The sequence below is a fragment of the Chelonoidis abingdonii genome, chromosome 9, assembly GCF_003597395.2.
Source record: "Chelonoidis abingdonii isolate Lonesome George chromosome 9, CheloAbing_2.0, whole genome shotgun sequence".
Taxonomy (NCBI): domain Eukaryota; kingdom Metazoa; phylum Chordata; order Testudines; family Testudinidae; genus Chelonoidis; species Chelonoidis abingdonii.
Genome location: NC_133777.1, coordinates 17,251,920 through 17,272,657, shown reverse-complemented (window position 1 = coordinate 17,272,657; position 20,738 = coordinate 17,251,920). Strand labels below are relative to the sequence as shown.

The following is a 20,738-nucleotide window of genomic DNA, read 5'->3' as shown; positions in this document are numbered from 1 at the left end:
GAGACAAGTACTGTCAGTCACAGGAAAGCGTCCCTATGGCTGCCATGGCAACCAGAATGCGGAACTGTGCTGCCTGCTGCGGGGATATGGCGGGGCGGGTCTCCACCAGGGGCCTTACCCGCTCCGTGGCTCATAGACTGTAAGGGGCGGGGAGGGAGAGAGGAACGCGTGCATATGGGGAGCAGGGTGGCGGGTGCGCTGGTGAGTGGGGCTCCAGGGGGATGATGGGGGTGCAGGAGAGCACCTGGATATGGGATGGGGTGGGGATATGTATATAGGGTGGGAGTGGGAATAGAGCTTTGCGGGTTACAACGTGCATGTGTAACAAAGACAGACCCTGGTCATCATGAACTGAAAACCAACTGCTTGTTAGCTAAGGCTGTAGAGCAAACTCATTAATCTCTTTCTCTAAGTGGTCATGGCACCACTAGATAGGACAGAACACCACTGCCAGAAGGTGTGTGGGTTACCCATGGATGTTGCATGAGTACGAGGGGCACGTGGAGGGAGCATGAGCTTAGGGGTGTATGGTGAGTGCATCGGAATAGGGTGGTGCATGGGATAGGGCGATGAGTGGATATGGGGTTGCCCAGGGATAGATGGGGATGGGATTTCAAGCATATGAGTATGATGGTTGCATTATAGGCATCAGGACAACGTGGTTACTCAGGAATGTGAGGATGCTTGGTTACAGTTGGTGCATGGGCGGTATATGGATATGAGGTATCCGAGAGTGTGTATTTGGATGAACAGTGTATAGGTATGGGGTTTGTGCATGAACATAGAGTACATGGGGGATGTATAGATGAATATGTAAGGGAAGTGCACACGGGTGTTGTGCGTGAGTACAAGGGGGACAAATGAGTGGAAATGTGTGGTTAATGCCTGGTAGAAGACAAACAGTGAGAGGGGTGAACAGAGATGGGGGGAGTAAATGGCTATGGATTAGTGTTAGAAATAGTCAAATTGTCTCTCGTATTGTTCAGTACTTCAGCTCAAAGTAAAATGTTACTGGGTTAACATTTTGCTTAGGGAGCAATTTGAAAAGGGGAACAGAGTATAAGAATCAAATACTACTAGTAACACAGCCTCTCTGTATATACTGTATACAGAGGCTCCTGTTCGTGCAAGCCTAACTTTTTTGTCGGGTGCTGAGGAACACCTTAAGGAAGTGAGTGCTTCTGTCTCTAATAAATAGCACAGACTTCTTTTTTGCTAGAAAACTAGATTTTTGTTTTTAAATGGAATAACTCTTGGGGATGGGGGTGGAAAGATGAACTTAAATTAGAGTTGAAATAGTCGGATAACATGAACTAGATTAACAACTCTAAGAAATAGGCAAGAGATTTACAAGATCCCAAACTCGAAAAAGTTTGCCCATCCCACTTTCTATTTTTCTTTTACTGAAACTGGAAAATATGTTTTGTGTAGAAAATATTACATTGACATTCAAAGAAAAGAAGATAGTTTTGATTTATCAGGAGCTAGCAGGAATGAGGCTGAAAGATCCAGTTTCTATATGGTAAGTATTTTCTGAAATGAATACTGTTTTGAAGGGCTAGAGGCTCCAATCCTGCACCACACTGTGCCTTGATGGATCCCTGAGTCCATGCAGACTCCCACTGAAGTCAACATAAGATGGAACATAATATCAGTGGGGCTCTGTGTAGACACAGGGGTCTGCCTGAGTGAATGTCAGTGCAGGATCAGGATCTGCATGAACTAATGAAGCCCGAGAAATGCTGAAAAAATAAGTCTGACCTAGGCCACGTCTACACTACGCGATAATATCGAATTAGCTAAAATCGGTTTCATAAAACTGATATTATAAATTCGATTTCACGCGGCCACACTAGGCACAGTAATTCGGCGTTGTGCGTCCATGGTCCGAGGCTAGCATCGATTTCTGAAGCATTGCATTGTGGGTAGCTATTCCTAGCTATCCCCATAGTTCCACAGTCTCCCCCGCCCTTGGAATTCTGGGTTGAATCATTGTCGCGGGTGGTTCTGGGTAATGTCGTCAGTCATTCCTTCCTCAGGAAAACAACAGCTAACAATCCTTTCGAGGTCGCCCGTTTTCCCTGGATTGCCTGGCAGATGCCATAGCACGGCAACCATGGAGCCCGTTCAGCTTTTTTTTTTCGGCACCGTATGTGTACTGGATTATGCAGACAGAGCGATACTCACAGCGCTACACAGCAGCATTCATTTTGCTTTTGCATGATAGCAGAGATGGTTACCAGTCGTTCTGTACCGTCTACTGCCAGAGTAAACTGGCAATGAGATGATGTTATCTCTCTCCCTCTGTACTGTCTGCTGCTATCATGAGTGCCCCCTGGCTGAGATCGGCTGGGGGCGCAAAAGCAAAACTGGGAATGACTCCCGAGTCAATCCTTCCTTTATGGTTTCTTAAAAATAGAGTCAGTCCTGCTAGAATAGGGGCAAGGGTACTAGAGGACCAGTGTATCAGAGCACAGCTGCTCCGTGTCAGTATTCACAGGGGGTGCCCCTGCAACAACCTACCTGTTGCTTCCCTCCTCCCCCAACCTCCTGGCTACCGTGGCAGTGTCCCCTCCCATTTGTGTCATGAAGTTATAAAGAATGCAGGAATAAGAAACAGAGACTTGTTAGTGAGATAAAATGAGGGGAGCACATGGCTCCGGGGCTATGACAGTCCAGCAGGACATTAAGCGGTGTGGGAGAGGAGGACCGCATGCTGCTGCTATGACAGTCCAGGCAGTACAGAATCTTTTTTCTTTACACAGGAAAGGGAGGGGGCTGATTGAAGCTCAGCCCCAGTTGCTATGATGAAGACGGTTACTAGCCGTTCTGTCCTATCTACTGGGAGTGACCAGGAATCATTCCTGTTTTTACCCAGGCGCCCCCATATTCAGTTAAAAAGCATTGGAGCCTCAGGTTTCATGAGGACAGTTACCAGTCCTACTGCACCATCTGTGCACCAGAGAGGGGAGAGGAGCAAATACTGCTCTTCACTGCTGCAGCATCGCGTCTACCAGCAGCATTCAGTACATATAGGGTGACATTGAAAGAAGTCAAGAAATGATTTCTTACCTTTTCTTTCACGTGGTGGGCGGGGGGAAAGAAACTGAGGAGCTATTCCCTGAACCACGCCAGACACTGTGTTTGAACCTACAGACATTGGAGCTCAGCCATCGAATGCAAATACTTTTCAGAGACTGCTGTGGACTGTGGGATAGCTGGAGTCCTCAGTACCCTCTCCTTCCATGAGCGTCCATTTGAGTCTCTGGCTTCCGTTACGCTTGTCACTCAGCACTGTGTAGCCTGGAGATTTTTTTAAACGCTTTGGCATTTCATGTTCTGTAACCGAGCTTTGATAGAACAGATTTGTCTCCCCATACAGTGATCAGATCCAGTATCTCCCGTACGGTCCATGCTGGAGCTCTTTTTTGAATTGGAACTGCATCGCCACCCGTGCTGATCAAGCTCCACGCTGGGCAAACAGGAAATGTAATTCAAAAGTTCGCGGGGCTTTTCCTGTTTACCTGCCCGCTGCATTCGAGTTCAGTTTGCTGTCCAGAGCGGTCAGTGGTGCACTGTGGGATACCGCCTGGCTGCCAATAATGTCGATTTCCGTCCACACTAACCCTAATCCGATATGTTTGTATCGATTTTAGGGCTACTCCTCTCGTCTGGGAGTACAGAAATCGATATAAAGTGCTCTTTATATCGATATAAAGAGCGTTGTAGTGTGGACGGGTACAGCGTTAAATCGATTTAATGCTGTTTAAATCGATTTAAACGCGTAGTGTAGACCAGGCCCTAGTTACTGTTGCTATGTTTCTTCCTTTAAAAGCTTATTGAAAGCAACTGAAATTGAGGATCTTTAAGGTTACTAGAAGATGTATGCTTTTCTTTTCTCTTTTGGGTTGTGGTAGTTTATGAGGAAAAAAAAATCTACTACATCATCAAATCCTTCTCCCTGCAAGACCAGAATATAGTCCCTTGCTAGAGGATATACTAGATACTGCAATTGGTGGTTGATTATTTAACTTGTACACCTATGAGGGTACTGAATATTTTATTTAGCCTTAGAAATATTCACAATATTACTGTATAAGCTTAGACTATTATTCTTAGAAAAGAGATGATTAAGGGGGGGATATGATATAGTGGTCTATAAAATCATGAATAGTGTGAAGAAAGTGAACAGGGAAGTGTTAATTATCCATCCATATAACACACAAACCAGGAGTCACCTAATGAAATTTAACAGGCAGCAGGGTTAAATCAAACATAAAAGAACTACTTCATCACCCAATGCACAGTCCACCTATTAAATTTGTTACCAGGGAATGCTGTGAAGGCCAAAAGTATAACTGGTTTCATAAAAGAATAGATATGTTCATGGAGAATAGGTCCATCAGTAGCTATTAGCCAAGATGGCCAGGGATGCAACCTTATGCTCTGGGTGTCCTTAAACCTCTGACTGCCAGAAGCTGGGACTGTATGATAGGGGATAGGTTACTCAATAATTGCCCTGTTCTGTTCATTCCCCCTGAAGCGTCTGGCACTGGTCGCTATCGGATGACTGGATACTGGGTTAGATGGACCATTGGTCTGACCAGTATAGCCATTCTTATGTTCTTATAAAACAAATCCATATAAATATTTAATTCCATGTAAAATCAAATTGAGCATAAAAAGTGGAACCTTCTTATGCACCAATTACCTATTCTTACCTGGTCCAGAGAGTCATGTTTTGAAGTCCTTTTAATACTAAAGATTGGGTTACATGCATCTTAATGACTTCAGTGAAGTTGCAAGGAATCTAAATCTAAGCAGAATTTGAGCTGTAGTATGTATGTATTGTATTCTGAGGAGCAAGCGTATGCTGCTTTTGACTGTACCTTGTAGAAGATATCAGAGATCTGGACAGACTAAATTTCCAGGGTCGTAAATTATCTGCAGATACTGTAGTACCTCATCAAAGCTGTATATATACCTGATATTTCAGCTATCAAGGGATCCGATACGAAATCTGGGGCTAACCAAGGTTCTGATTCAGGAAAGCACCCCGAGCATATGCTTGACTTTAAGCTTGTGTTTAAGTCCCATTGGCATCACTGGAACTTAAACATGTACTTAATAGCTTTCCTTAATCAGACCCAAGTACTGATCCCTACCAGAAGTGGTGCATGCCTTCTTTAACTCACCACTCAGATCATCACAATATTTGTCATGTTTTATTTCCACCAGCACAAAAAGAACATTTGTATCAGAAAATTTCTAGCTCTCCTTAGTATCAGTAACTCTGACCCCATCTGTCTGCCCCAAAGTTGGACACTTCATAATATATTTGCCTTTTCAAAAACAAAGAAACGAACACAAAGTAAATAACTTTTGTGAATAAAAGTTAAGACCAAAATAAAACCAAGACCAAATGGAAGGCATGATATTTGCTGTTCAACAGTCTAAAATTCAGAAATCCCAGGTCTTGTCCACACTAACATTTTTCTTAATATTTTCTGTTGCTAGAAATACCATGGAGTGGTAGCAACAGTGATTAGAATAGACAGGGTAAAGGTTGCTACTGGCATTTGAACCATCATGTCTGAGAGACCTCTCCTGAGCTGGGTAAGACAACACAGTAACCAGTTAAAACACCAGTAGCCAGCCCCCCTCCACACCTCCATTACTATCTCTGATGAAGCTGCACTGCTAATGGAACGGTTGGAAATTTTAAGGAATCCACAATTCCAGATTCGCTTTGGAAACTGCATTCCTTATTGAGAAAGTTTTTTTCCCTTGGGTGGCATCTTATGTTGCAGGTTTGCTAGGTTATATAAAACTTTTCTGAGAGTCCTTAAACAAAGAGAACAACTAATCATCATAGTTTGCCAGTTTGTAAATTGATGCTACTTAGAGACCTGGTAAGTTGGAAGAACAGGTTTTTCACTGTTTTTTATTTTAATTAGGACGTGTACTTTGCACACTGAATTACTTGTTAGTTTGTCACACCCTCTCTGCTGCACAATGAGGAAATCTCTAACAAGCCAGAGGAAAAATGTATAAATTTTCCTGTGAAAATGTATAGAAATTCTTTTGTAGGGTGACATTTATTTTCCCACTGCTGCATAGAAATTTACATGCACATTCTGTGTTAATGTGAATTACCTGTATTAATCTCCCATCTGCTATGCAGTAACACAAAGACAGACACAGATCTTGCAAACTCTTACATTCATGGGCATGAATAAGTGCACAATTACTTCCACTGAGGGCAACAGAATGACTTGCCGATATAAAGTTACTGACATGTGAAAGTGTTTGTTTGCAGGACTGGACCCTAGGTAATGCCAGAGGACAGTGATATGATGACTCAAGCACGAGTGCAAATAGGACTTTGGAATTCTATTGCCAGTTCTGCCATTGACTTAGTGTTTTGCCCTTGGGAAAGTCAATGAATGAATGCTTGTATAATATTTTTTAATTCTTAGATGAAAAGCTGCTAAGTAGAATCTATCTAATATTTTATGCATCATATCATCAACATGCTTTCTATACTAAGGTTCAACAAGAGCCTTTATTGTACTGCTGATTTTTTTTTTTTTGAATAGAGCAATCCTTAGTGAGTAGTTTTAGTACGAATTTTTATGGTTTACCTGTCCTGCAAACACAAGTGTACAGTTTGCGTGACGGTTCAGGGGAGCATCCATGTTCAGAAAATAAGAAGCATATGTGTGTAAATATAAGGGACTGAGGTATGTAGGGCTTAAGCATGTACACACTGTTAAGCATGTTATTAAGTAATTTCCTGAATCAGGAGTTTGGTGATTAAGGTATGCATTTTTGTGTGTTACTGTACCATGTAAAATGAATGTCTTTCTTAAATAAGTAATTATCTACATGGATTAAGATTGACTTTCCTTCTGTAAATATCCATATTTTACCCATAATTTTCTACCATTTTTATTTATTACAGCATCCTGGAAGCTTTGCTGAACAAAAATATGATCAGTGTCTCAAGCATAATTTTACAGATTGTAAATTCGAAGCATCTCTTCGAATGTATACAGGAAATTCTGAAGAATGTGAAAGAAAATTACAGAGCAGCCCAGAAAGACAACAGGAAATTAAGATAATCAAAAAGAAAATGGCACAAGTAACACTTAATGTTCTTCTTTATACATATAAAGGATTTTCCTGTTCAAATACAAACATAGAAGTTTAATTTTTGCTTTTAATTTTCCCCTTCTATCAGACTTGTATGTCATTAAAGTACTTTAAGGTTGCATCTAGCTGCTATGAAGATAGGCCTGCTAAAATCACTACAACAAAAAGTAATGTTATGAACAAGCAGAAAAGCAATTTGATAAAGAAAGTTCCTGTTTTAATATTTTAGAAAAAAACCTGAAAATAATTAGGAGAGACATGAGCTATTTTGCTGCTTTACTAAAGTCTCTCTGAAGAAGATAACAATTACAGTCAGAGTTGCATTAAATAAATGCAATAATATGTTTGTTTGTTTTTGTTTTTGAAGGATGTTGTAACTGACAGACCTTTCCCGGTCTTAGTAAGGAGTACAAAAAGGTAATGTATAAATCACTGTAAATTCTACTAGGCATTTGTCTTGGCCAGCCCTCATACATTAGGAGTGCAATATACTGCTACACTGCAGACCCAGGTATGACTCATAAGCCATTGAAGCTTGAGTTATGGGAGTAACTGTAGCTTAAGAAAGTCAGGTTGATGAGTTTCCAGATGGAGTAGAAGTGCCACTGACTTATCTTTGCTGGAAGAGGAATATTGTAGTGGTGGCTGTGGGGAGGTTTGAGAAGTGTGTGTATGAAGGAATGGTGAGCATAGAATAACTGGGTGGGAGAAAATCTGAAAATTGCATGGAAGAGCCTTTAGGCTGGCATTGTTCTATGGAGCATAATTCACTCGTGAACCTAAATCCTGATAAACAGCCACAAGCAGGAAGGGTGCTGGCAATCTCTGTGTAAAAGGACAGGAAGAGGAGACATGGATCATCATGTATAGAAATACAAAACAGACCTCTCTCCATAAAGATCAAATCAAGTGCTGGACTCTCCCTATTCTTTTCCCAACAGAAACATAAATGTAAAAATAATCTCTAAAACCGTAGCACGGTTTATAACTTCAGGTAAAATAATCGTTTCCATGACTGCAATTTAGTTAATAAAACAGAAACTATTGAGAAGCTAGTTTATTTTATACCACAGCTTTAAAATGTCCACATACAAACCTTTGCATAACAGCTCATAGAATAATGTAGTACATTTCACCATATTCACAGCAGTCTGCCTATTTTGAAATCATGGCAATTTATTTACAATCCTGACATTCCCAAACACGTGGTATATTATATGCTATTGATATATATATAATTTTCTTTCAACATGGATTAAAATATATTCTTCATGTTTAATTAGAACAAAGAAGTTGCACAGCTTCCCTTCCAGACTATCTCAATTTCCTCCTTCCCCATACACATCACAAGAAGAAGTCATGAGGCTCATTTCATCAGTTTCAAAGCTAATTGTTGCAGCGGTAAGTAATGCAGGTCATGCTACTTTGATCATTAAAGAGGTAACAGAACATTTTTGACAGTTGCACTTTAACAACAAGTTCCCCATAAATTGCAATGATAAAGGATCAAATTTTGCACTCTGACTGTAAATCCACAGTAATTGCTTTGATTTTAATAGTTATTGTGGATATACAACCATGTTACTGAGAGCAGAATTTAGCCAAAGGCTTTTGCTGCTCCATAAAATCATATCAGACCACCTCCAGTTGAAAATACCCATGACCTTCTGCTCTCTACAGTGAAACAGACTAATTGGACAGGGGCCATCCCGTCAAGGGGAAAAAGGCATGGTCAGCTTGCATCAGAATGAAGAAATCCCCCAAAAACTTTAATATACACAGCTGCTCAGGCAGAGACTCTTTTATAGTAAATAAACCTCACCTTCCCTGATCCTCAGCTTATTTAAAAAACACTATACGATTATATCAATTCTTTTGTCTCTGTACAGTCTTTATTTCAAATAAAGTCAAGGACAACATACTGGGTTCTACATTTATACTACAACAAAAGCAAAACCACTTTTCAAACATAAGATTTGATAAAAGCCTGTTTAAACGAATCTGAGTTTTTCAGTTGACTTAACGGATTCTGGATCAGGCCAATAAGTATGAATTTAAGTATCGAAATAAGTGACCTGATTTTCAGAGGTCCTGACATTTGAAGCCAGCACCTCATCAATCAATTCATTAATTTCATCCCTACGTGAAACTTGTGACCATAACACATCAAACAGACTGACCAATGTAGAACATTTTGTATATATGTAGCAGGTCACTTGCTAGGATTAGTTTATCTCAATCATTTCCCAGCCACTGCGGTGGCCTCAGGCATTGGTGCACCATGGTCCCTCTCTGCCTGTGACACATAGACTTACAGGACTGGAAGGATGATCAATAGGTCAGATAGTCCAGTCCCCTGCACTCCAGGCAGGACTAAGTAATAACTAGACTACTCCAAACAGGTGTTTGTCTAACCTGCTCTTAAAAACCTCCAGTGACGGAGATTCCACAGCCTCCCTAGGTAGTTTGTTCCAGTGCTTAACTACCTTGACATTTAGGAAGTTTTTTGTAATGTCCAACCTAAACCTTCCTTGCTACAATCTAAGCCCATTGCTTCTTGTCCTATCCTCAGAGTTTAAGGAGAACAATTTTTCTCCCTCCTCCTTGTAACAGCCTTTTATGTACTTGAAAACTATTATTATGTTCCCCGTCAGTCTTCTCTTCTGCAAACTGAAAAAAAAAATTTTTTTTTCAGTCTTCCTTCATAGGTCACGTTTTCTAGACCTTTCCATCATTTTTGTTGCTCTCCTCTGGACTTTCTCCAATTTGTCCACATCTTTCCTGAAAAGTGGCTCCCAGAACTGGACACAATACCCCAGTTGAGGCCTTATCAGCATGGAGTAGAGCGGAAGAATTACTTCTTGTGTCTTGCTTACAACACTCCTGCTGATACATCCTAGAATGATGTTCACTTTTTTTTCAACAGTGTTATACTGTTGATTCACATTTAGTTGGTGATCCACTATGACCCCCAGATCCCTTTCCACACTACTCTTTCCTAGGCAGTCATTTCCATTTTGTACGTGTGCAATTGATTGTTCCTTCCTAAGTGAAGTACTTTGCATTTGTCCTTATTGAATTTCATCCTGTTTACTGCAGACCATTTCTCCAGTTTTTCCAGATCATTTTGAATTTTAATCCTACCCTCCAAAGCACTTGCAACCCCTCCCAGCTTGGTATCCTCCGCAGACTTTATAAGTGTACTCTCTATGCCATTATCTAAATCATTGATGAAGATACTGAACAGAATCAGCCCTAGAACTGATCCCTACAGGACCCCATGTGATATGCCCTTCCAGCTTCACTGTGAACCACTGACAACTATCTGGGAACTGTTTTCCAAGCAGTTATGAACCCACCTTATAGTAGCTCCTTCTAAGCTATGTTTCCCTAATTTGTTTACAAGAAGGTAATGTGAGACAGTATCAAAAGCCTTACTAAAGTCAAGATATACAACACCTACCACTTTCCCCCTACCCACAAGGCTTGTTACCCTGTTAAAAAAGGGTATTAGGTTTGTTTGACATGATTTGTTCTTGACAAATCCATGTTGACTGTTATTTATCACCTTTATTATCTTCTAGTTGTTTGCAAATTGACTGATTATTTGCTCTATTAATTCCCTGGGTTGTCTTTATTCTCTGAATAGTCTAGTCTCCTATGGTCTGTATTACACTGGTCTAATTTCAGTTGTTGGGTTTAGTGCGCGGATGGGTGGTGGTGGCCTGTGATATACAGGCAATCAGACTAGATGATACAGTGGTCCCTTCTGGCCTTAAACTCTGTCTCTATGACACTTTGCAGTACTGTGACAGTGTAAAGTGGCCTTAAAATGTGAGTGAGTGTAAATTATCTGCACCCACTTCAAAGGAGAATCAAGCTTGGAATGTTAGTGTGTGGACCTGAGCACATGTCTGGGAGCCAGGATTTCCTCAGTTCTAATCCTGGCAGTGACACAGATTCCTGCTAAGACATTAAGCAAGACATACTCTCTCTCTGCTTCTACAAGTGCCCCCTTGTGAAAGTGAGAATAATGCTGCCCTTTCTCACAAGAATACTGTGAGGATTAAATAGATAACATGCAAGCCTTGAAAGAGTAAAAGTGGTTAAAACTATTATTGCTCATGCTGACTACAAAATTAATGGAGAAATGTTTATGAACTAATAGCTTACCTGTAGCAAACTCAATTTGTAAAGATTTCTGTTAATATAATTACACATCTTCTTCTCAGACTTGTGAAATCTCTTCGGAGGAAATAAAGACAGACTGTGCCTCACCCCAAAAGAGGAAAGAAGCTAAAAATATTCAGAGATTGGACCATTACTACAAGCAGTGTGCACCTCGTCCTGTGATCTCTCCAGATCCCCATGAATATGAAGCTAAGAGGTGTGAAAAAAATTCAGACAGATTTTCAGCAGCACATCTGAATGAAATTATGATAGCCTGTAATTTTATACTCTCTACCTTTTTTATGCTGTTTTAAACATTTACAGCACTTACAAATTTCCAGTCTGATCCTCTAAAATGTCTTTATAGCTTTCTGATTTTTAAAGTTAGCTGAACCTTTTCTGTTAAATTACCCTATTTGTGTTATCAGACTTATTGACATTTGTCCCACCCAAACTTTATCAAAACAATAAGAGGAAATATGTTTGGAGTATTTAATCCACAAGATAGCCTATAAATTATAAAGAGGCCAGCTGTAGAAAGGCAGCATTACTGAGAGAGACTTCTCACAATCATAAGTCTTTCCAAGCATGGTAGATCATGTCAAATGTAATGTGGAGGACTGGTCTCACTGAAAGTTTTAGAGGCCCAGATTTTTTATATGAATTGTATGTAAGAGAGAATCTTTATATAGTCCCCACCATCTCCCATTTGAAACTAGGTAACTTCTACATTAGTGCATCTCATGTTTCAGAGAAGCTTTTATTAACAGAAGTTTCAAACGCTCAGTGTCTGACCCTAGGCAAAAGCAAAACAGATCTTTCCTCTTTCTAAAAGATTGTCTGACATTCTAACTTCAGATCACAAATACCAAAATAATAAATCACGCCCTGAGGCAGTGACCACATGTTGATCAAATCCTTGTGGTAGCACACAGCACAATGGTGCACTTTAATTTACAGCAAGTCATGCAGACAAAACGGAGGAACCTAGGCACCAGAAACAGGGTTTTGATGAACTGTTTGCTGTGAATGCAATTGTGGCTTTAACTGTTGCATTACAAGATTTTAGGTTTTATTGTGCTGGGGGATGTCAACTGAAAAAATTCGGCATGGGATTAGATACCAATAAGTGTTTTAAAAGAGCTTGCTCAAGTTTTGTAGGCCTTATATTTTGCATACCTTGGTATTTTAGTAGTAACTGTCCACCTATTTCCATTTCTTTTAAAAATGGTCATTATTGGTTTGATTTTCCTTTCATTTTGACCAATTGTGAACTAATGTAAATCCATGGATTTCCTTGAAACTAGGCCTGTTTTACACTGGGATAAAGATAGGAGAATCAGGCTGTGTAACATTAAATAATTGATATTAAACAAGTTATACTTAATGTAGGTCCTATCCATACATGGAATAAAGCTGTGCATGCCTGCTGTGATCTCATATGCTATATGAGTGGATATGTTTATACAGTAGTTGGGATGTACAGAGATCACTGAGATTATTAAATTATTCAGTGAATCAGAAGGACATTTACTATCATAGAACAGTTAAACCTAGTTTATCAAAATCCTGATTATCTAGGGAAAAATTAAAAAGGACCTTTCCCATGATGTAAAGAGTCCCTCACTGTCCAAATGCCCATTTACTGAAATACTCTCAGGTCCCCAAATAATTTGGCTAAATCGTATTTGTATGCAACTTGTGGTATGTGGCGTCTAACCCAAGTCCTATATTAGAATTCACTCTCTTTTCTCTTTGGCAGTGGCAGAGAGATGCTCGATTGGGCCTGATCAATTCAGCAATCACTGCTTTTCATTCTATTGTGATTCCTAGTTATATTTAGAAACCAAAGTCAGTCTAGTCTGATTGCATAAAAACAAAATCCTTACAAATAAATGAGCTTTTGATTTAGGAAAACAAGTTTCTAAGCTTGCCCTTCTGAATTAAGGGAGTTATCGTTCCTTTCCAGAGATTGATAAATAATTAACATGCCAAATTGCTTATTTTTGTTATGATGTGTATTATAACTATCATGCAAAGCAGTAAAAGACTTTTCTGTAAGTCATTGATTGAGAGTCAGTATACAATACTGTATGAGGAGACACAATCTGATGCAGAGAATAGGTACATTAGAAAAGACAGAAAAAATAATGAACAAGACTATAAATCTCATTAAGTATGACAAGTCGTCTTGATTTTGTTTTGAAACAGTTATTTTATACTTCTCACAGCATTGATGTATTCTGTTTTAAAAGTACACGGGAAACGAACAAATTAGAAGAATCAAATGCTGACTTTATCCAAGAAAATTCAAGGAATGATTATGGGAAAAGTAAGTTACATTCTTAATATACTTTTCGATCCTTTTCACCGTGTCTTAGAAAACAGCTGTTGCCTGCAATGAAAAATCTCTTAAAGAATAACCAAGTAAGCATGGCTAATTCCTGGATTGTTAGCAGGCTAAATTATTGTAGCAGTTGGTCTTCTTAGAAGGTACTGAAATTGTTTCTAAACACAATTGCAAGTTTGAAAATGATTAAGTTACATTTTCCAGGTATTCTTTTGACACCTTTACTGTTAAAACAATAACACTGGAGGTGCAGAATCCATCTCAGATAAGCAGGAGAGGAAATTAACATTTTTTATTTTGGGGGGTATCTGCACAGAAGCTGGGAGTGTGCTTCCCAATGCAGGTAAACAAGCTAGCTCTGCTTGAGTTAGTGTGCTACAAAGCAGCAATGTGGCCATGGTGGCATGGGCAGAAACTCGGGCTAGTTACTGGAGTACAATCCTGTGCAACTCCCGGGTATGTATTCAGGTAGCTAGCCCCAGCCTTTGCCGCTGTGGCCATACTGCTATTTTTAGGATTTTAGCTCAACCAGAGCCAGTGTGCGTCTGACTACCCACACTGGGAAGTGCCATCCCAGCTGCTGTGTAGATATAACCTTTGTTGCTAAACTTCTAACAGACTCACACACACCTTGGTCTAACATCATATTATCCCAAGTATATATTGCAAGAGATTCTTTTCTTGTTCTGTTCCTTCCTAATATGTGCTCTGCTTCTTTGTACTGCTCCCTTTTCTGATTCATTCTTTTACATCGTATTTTCTTCAAATCTCTTCTGAAAGTTCATTCTCGTCTTGATTTCTCTCTGACAAACACTTTGTCCTTTCTTGTCATGACTTCTAATTATCTACTTTGCAACTTGTCCTTTTCCCTCTTGACTTTTCCATTCACTTTTAGTAGACTATATTTGTTTGATCCATTTTATTGTCGTGTTTTAAAATAATAGTAAAGTGCCAGGGGACGCGGGATTTTTTTGTTAAATATATATTAAAATTAGTCATTAAAAATATGGTGTCTATTTTAGATACGAACAAAGACAAGAAAGAAAAAAACAGTAGAAATGTAAATGGACCAGTCAGAGTTGAGAGATCATCTAATATTTCCAGTAACTCATCTAAACATACGAGTGTACTTTCTAAAACTTCTACAAGAGCAAGTGATTTAAATTCATTGTACTTAAGTATCATATCTCCTTATGCACAACGAACTGACAGAAGTAAAGCTTCTAAAAAAAATGTGCTTAATGAAGGAGTGTCCTCTGCCTTGTGCAGCTCTTCAGTGATGTCTGAATGCCAAGATACAGAGCCAAATACTGGCTGTATATCAGGCGTGACAAGTTTTGCTCATTCTCAGAAAAATAAATGCATCTCTAGGTGGCTCTATAAGTCATCTGAATTCAAAAGGCAAAAGTCAGCCCAGGTGCCTAGTAGAAAGCATTCAGGCTTCAGAGGTAGTAAGTCTAGCAAGCTTTCACAAGGAAGGCCAATGGAGAACTCCAGGAATGTACCACTACATCAAAAAGAAAGAAAAAATAGTGAAGGAAATAGGGAATTAAATGAGAAAATAATTCATAATGTTTCCACAAATGCACAGACCCCAATCATAAATGAAAACACGGAAGAACAAACAGCTTCTGTTGTGGCTCTTAAACATGGCATTTACCACAGCCGAAATAACACAAGTAACAGCCTTCATCAGAGACCTCAAAGTAACCAGCACGAAAAAAAGAAGAAAGATTTGTGTAAATTAGCTACAGGAAAAAATACTGAATCCCATAAGGTCCATTTCCAAGGTCCATTGCAGTTTTCCAGAAATACTGAACAGAAATGTAGCTGTGTAAACTTGAATAGTTGTAACATAACAAGTGACTATGGAATTCAAACCATTGCTTCAGAAAGTAAACCTTTAGGGACTGTGACATCTTCCAGAGAATGAAAATGAAGAACACCTTTCTAGGGTCGCACTTGGAGCACCTTCCTTTTTACATCAAGTTTTCCTGGAAATGGAGCAAGATGCATCACCTACTTCAACTGCATCTGAGCAAAAAGATCTGGACAGCAGTTTAGAAAACAAAAGTATACAACAATTATCTAACCAGCTTTTCATCCTTAATCAATCCACAGGAGACGACAAGGTTCAGGATACTATCAGTAATGTACAGACAAGTGACAGTATTTTAACAGACTCATGTGATTGGCAAATGGCACACATCCCACAGAAGGTTCAGTGTTGTTGCACCTGTGCAGAAGAACAAACTAACTTTAAATCTGAAACATCTGATGAAGAACAAGACAGTTTCTCAGATTCATCTGTGACAGTAACAAGTATTTTAGGTGCATTAGAAAACCAACAGTCAGAAGAGGAGTTCACTGTATCATCTGTATCTGATAGCCTGAGTCTTGGATCATTATATGACGTACATGAACAGATGGTAAGAGCTTGGTGAAATGATGTTATTAATGTAGCAAAACTCTTGAGTGCTTTTTTAAGTAGACAACAGTTTCTGTTTCTGTTTGAAACCCCCTTTAAAGAAAAAGTTGTAAATTGGCTGCTTATATCATATTAGACCAAACGTGACGTGTAAAATTAACAGCCTGGATGTAAAAATAGCCTTTAAACATCTTTGGAAATACTTAAATTAGTGAGGGATTCAGAAAAAGAGTTTCTCACACTACAAACTCTATAGCCTTAATTCACCACCAATACATCCGAGGGTCAGATGACACAGTAGTAAAAACCCCTGAGTCCCAGCCGCATAACAGCTTTCACTGTTGCTGCCACTGGTAGTGAATTCTGGCTACAAGGTTTCCTACTATACACACACCATCATGGAGACGGGGAAAATCTCAAATAGCAACATAATTCAGCCTGAGTGGCAGACTGCTCCAAGGGTTTAGGATTGGCATAACAGAGGTGTCACCATTCAGGACACGAGCTTAATTGGCAAATCATATGTGTCAAAGATTGACCAGCACCTGCCCTAATTAGTGCTCTTAGCATAAAATCCACCCAGAAAAATTGGAGGAAGTGCTCACACAGAGCAGCTTTTTAGACCTCACTCGTGCTCTGAATGGCAGATACTGTTAGCTGAAATTGTATCTCCTATCCAAAGAAACCAGTAACTTTATGTGGTCCCATGCACTTCTGTTGACATAGTTCAGTGAAATAATATTGCATTGGCACCATAGTGCATCTAGAGGACTTATGAACTGATGTATTAAAGTAGAGGGAATATATGAGCTAAAAGGTGTTCAAATAACTCAGTCACTGTTCAACATTAAACGGGTTCAGGGTTTGGTATACAGAGACCTCAGCCTGCTTTGTACCGTGGCATATACACCATTAAAAATCCTTTCAACCTTTTATTAAAGATAATAGCAAAGGAAGAAAAGCAGTTAAAGCATTTGAAATGTAAAATATTAAATAAGGCTTTTGTGTTAACAACATTTCTTGTTCCCTTTCTCTTTAGCTGGAGAACGGTTTAGAAGGAAACCCTCCCTTTTTCACAGTCTCTTAGATGGTATTACAGATGGTAAAAACTGTCCTTTTGCATAAAAGAGAAGTTTTTAGTCGTGATGAGCTGAAGCTGCTTTTGTCAAAATCTGATCCCATTTCATCCCACGTGGGTGTTTGGGATTTAGCTGGAGCCAGTAGAGGTAGCGAAGGTGTCTGAGTCTCACTCTTTGGCCCAGTCTGGTCTGCCATTCCCTCAGTTTGCTTCATCCTCCGTATAGGCATTATCTCGGTCTTGTCTGGGCTGAGTCTCAGGCCCGGTGTACACTAGGGGGTGGGAAAATCGATCTAAGTTACGCAACTTTAGCTATGTGAATTAGATGTATTTAGATCTACTTACTGCAGTGTCTTCACTGTAGCAAGTCAACAGGAGAGCGCTTAGCAGTCAATTTATCACGTCTAGGCTAGACACAATAGATCCACCCCTGCTGTATCGATCACTGCCCGTCAATCCAGCAGGTAATGTAGACAAGTCTTAAGTCTGCTCAGCTCATATCGATGCATCAGTCTCTGTCAGGCAGTGCTATGATGCATTAAATCTATGTCACTGATTTTCATGCAGTTCTACAGATGAAGAAGGGAGAGCAAATATGGATCATGCACTTAAGAGTGTCAGTACCAGTCAAGTACTGAATTTCTGCCATTTTCCACATTACGTTAGTACATAACTTATCAGGTCAGTAGTAAACTGTTAGAATAAAAAATGCTTAAAATCAAACTTAAGATGCCAGAGCCAAAACAGATACCATATACAAATATTATGGTGTTCCCTTCTCTGAGTTAGTAGGTATGTAATGGTATCTGTTGCTTTAAAGCATCACTCATTGCACTAGTTAAGTCATAATATTTCTCACTTTCGTGACAAAAAACATGACTTTGAGTTCTCACAAACAAATCATGTTCTTGATTTACCCAGTCAGCTGCTACCAAACAAGCCTCCATACATCTAATGGCTAGTGTAGTGGATTATGGGATTTTTAAATGTCTTTAAACCATTAAATATTACTACATTAAAAAAACAATTATTGAAAAATAAAGGATATTTGGCCTCTCAACTTCCTATAACTTCTTAATTATCACAGTGGGTAATATACTGGTCTCATTCAAGTCAGTGAAGTTTTGCCTTTGATTTCAACGGGGCCAGCATTTCTCCCTACATGTCATGACCTTTCCTTTTGTAAACTACTTATGATTCTTCTCACTTTTTGCCGTCACACACAACCAACCTCAGTTATGTTTAATTACTCTGTTTTGTTGCAAAACTTCATTAAGGAATTTTGATAGAGCGCCCATGTGCCTGTTGTGACCAGAATCAAGCCCTATGTTAATTTAAGCTGTAATGAATAATTGATTATGCTTTTAAAATTAGATAAAGTGCACCACATACAGCTATGCTGATTTCTACTGAATTAAGTTACATATTGCCAGCTAAATTAGGACAACTGCACATCATGCCAACTCCTTTTGAAAGCTATTGTGATGATGTGCAACTAAAGACCCAGTCATGCAAGATGAGACATGTGAGGAAACCTCTGCACCCATGCAGAGCTTCACTGACTTCACCAGGGCTTTGTGCAGGTTTAATGGTCTGCGTGCTTAGCTCAGCTTACAGGACTGGGGCGTCTAAATAGTATTTACTTTAAAAGTGTAATATTTGTGACACACACACCTGCACAAAGTGTTACATCTGAGGGAATTTTGCACCAAAAAACTGAAAATTCTGTGCATTTTATTTGTCAACAAATAAATGTGGAGGCTCAAGCATGGGAGCAGGGACCACAGGGCACTGGCTGCATCGAGGTGGGAGATCACCCTGCAGACCCCCCACGACACAGACTCGACGGTGGGGCTGCACCCACCCTAACAAAGGCCAGGCCCTGCCCCTCTGCACCAGGCAGGCTCAGCCTGGCAGAAGCCAAGCGTGGAGGGGCTTAGTGTGGGGAGATCCAGGAGCAGGGTGAGAGGGTTGTGTGTGGGGTAACCTGGGTGCAGGCAGCTCATTGGAGGATCTGGATGCACAAAGGCTCATGGGGGGTGTTTCTGGGTGCAGGGGCAATGGGATTCTGCAAGGGTGTCCAGTGGAAGGTGGTTGGCGCTTGATGGGGGGGTCTGTGTGCTGGGGGAGTGGGGCTTGGTGGCGTGGGGATCCAGGTGCAGCTGGTTGCAGGGGCTTTTCAGCAGGGCTTTGGAGCAGAGCAGCTCCAGAGCAGTGGAGCTGCAGATTTTTGCCTGGAGCCGGAGCACAGCTCCAAAGTCCTGCTTGTCAGGATGGTCCAGGTGCAGGAAGGATGGGGCATTCGATGGGCCTACTTAAACAGGAGAGCCCCAGCTGCTGCTGCCACAACCACCACCAGGGGACACCACATGCCAGGCTCCATTCTCCTTCTCTTCCCTCTCCCCTCTCTTCCCCCTCTCCATTGTCCCCGCCTCATCCTCTCCCCCTTCCTCTCCCCACTGTCCCCTGCCTCTCTCCCCTCAATACCACATCTTTCTCCCCCATTGCCTCTTCCTCCCACCTCTGCCATGCACCACCACAGGCTCTCACCCTTGTACACAAAACAGGAAGGCTCCCAACACACACAAGAGGAGCAACCAGCACGAGGACCCAGGAGGTGGCATCCAACTGCAGAGTCAGAAGCCAGAGCTGAACCCTCCTTCAGTCAGGCAGCTCTGCGCTCACAGGAATGAGCAGTGGCAGTGGCATCTGACCCCCTGTGCTACCCCCATCTCACCTCTGTTTGGGGGAGCAAAGCCTCCCCAAACTACGCCTGCCAGAAACCACGTGGGCACATGACCATTCATGCAGATTCTCTTTGCTTCCCTATCATTTTCCGCTGAGAAGCAAAAGAATCTGCAGAGGGACCTGAATTCTGTGCCTGCACAGAATTCCCCCAGGAGTAAGTGTATGCAAAAAATCAAAGTGGCACCATGATTGGGTCTGCTCCTGTGAGTCTTTCATGCACAGAACTCCCATTGATTTCACTGAGAGTTCTACATTCAGAGAGCTGCATGATTAGGCCCACAGAGCCTGAGCTTGCAAAGACTTATATATGTGCTTAACTTTACTACCATGACTACGCGTACTAGCATATTTAACTTTGGGCATTGAATTGTCCCCTGCCTTTAGTGGGACAGCTCACATTGGGAAAGCTAAGCATGTCTTTGCAGGACTGTGGTCACAATTATTCATTTTTACCTTTTGTGAAATACACGTTCTTTCGATGAAATTTCCTGTTTTGAAAGAAAATTACTGTCAATTATATTACTAGTAAGTATTGTGTTGGCCTGTAAATTACTGTAAATTTACTGTCTCTCTGATAATCAGTATATTAAAAAGCCCAATATATTTGTCATTTATATATATTTGTCATTTATAATAAATATATAAAAATATAAATATATAATAAAAATATTTCCTACCAGTCAACTCCAAGGAAAGACTTATTTTTATACCACTGTGGGAAAGGGGTCCAGGAGTCAGATAGGATATTTCCTAGAACCACATGAAGTGGAGATAAAATAGAAAGACACAAATGCTCTTAATTCCCTTCC

General features: G+C 40.4%; 1 protein-coding gene across 3 annotated transcripts; it reads left to right on the top strand.

Moving 5' to 3' along the window:
- The first annotated feature begins 55 nt into the window (after positions 1-55).
- LOC116836517 (uncharacterized) lies at positions 56-16,108 on the top strand. Of its 3 annotated transcripts, none has more exons than XM_075069256.1 (8): positions 56-139; positions 1,432-1,522; positions 6,965-7,144; positions 7,523-7,572; positions 8,439-8,556; positions 11,388-11,542; positions 13,581-13,657; positions 14,698-16,108. In XM_075069256.1, exons 1-8 carry the CDS (start codon positions 57-59, stop codon positions 15,606-15,608), a joined length of 1,665 nt encoding a protein of 554 aa, XP_074925357.1. In that variant the 5' UTR covers position 56; the 3' UTR covers positions 15,609-16,108. The 3 variants fall into 3 exon arrangements, with proteins under 3 accessions (XP_074925357.1, XP_074925356.1, XP_074925358.1); XM_075069255.1 differs by having other exon boundaries at positions 13,557-13,657; XM_075069257.1 differs by lacking the exon at positions 56-139 and adding an exon at positions 1,002-1,171 and having other exon boundaries at positions 13,557-13,657.
- Positions 16,109-20,738: the final 4,630 nt, after the last annotated feature.

Coding starts and splice junctions, on each gene's coding strand:
- LOC116836517 (XM_075069255.1), top strand. CDS start 57: ATGCGGAACTGTGCTGCCTGCTGCGGGGATATGGCGGGGCGGGTCTCC. Junction 1,523..6,964: donor AAAGATCCAGTTTCTATATG/GTAAGTATTTTC, acceptor TATTTATTACAG/CATCCTGGAAGCTTTGCTGA. Junction 11,543..13,556: donor CATGAATATGAAGCTAAGAG/GTGTGAAAAAAA, acceptor TACTTCTCACAG/CATTGATGTATTCTGTTTTA.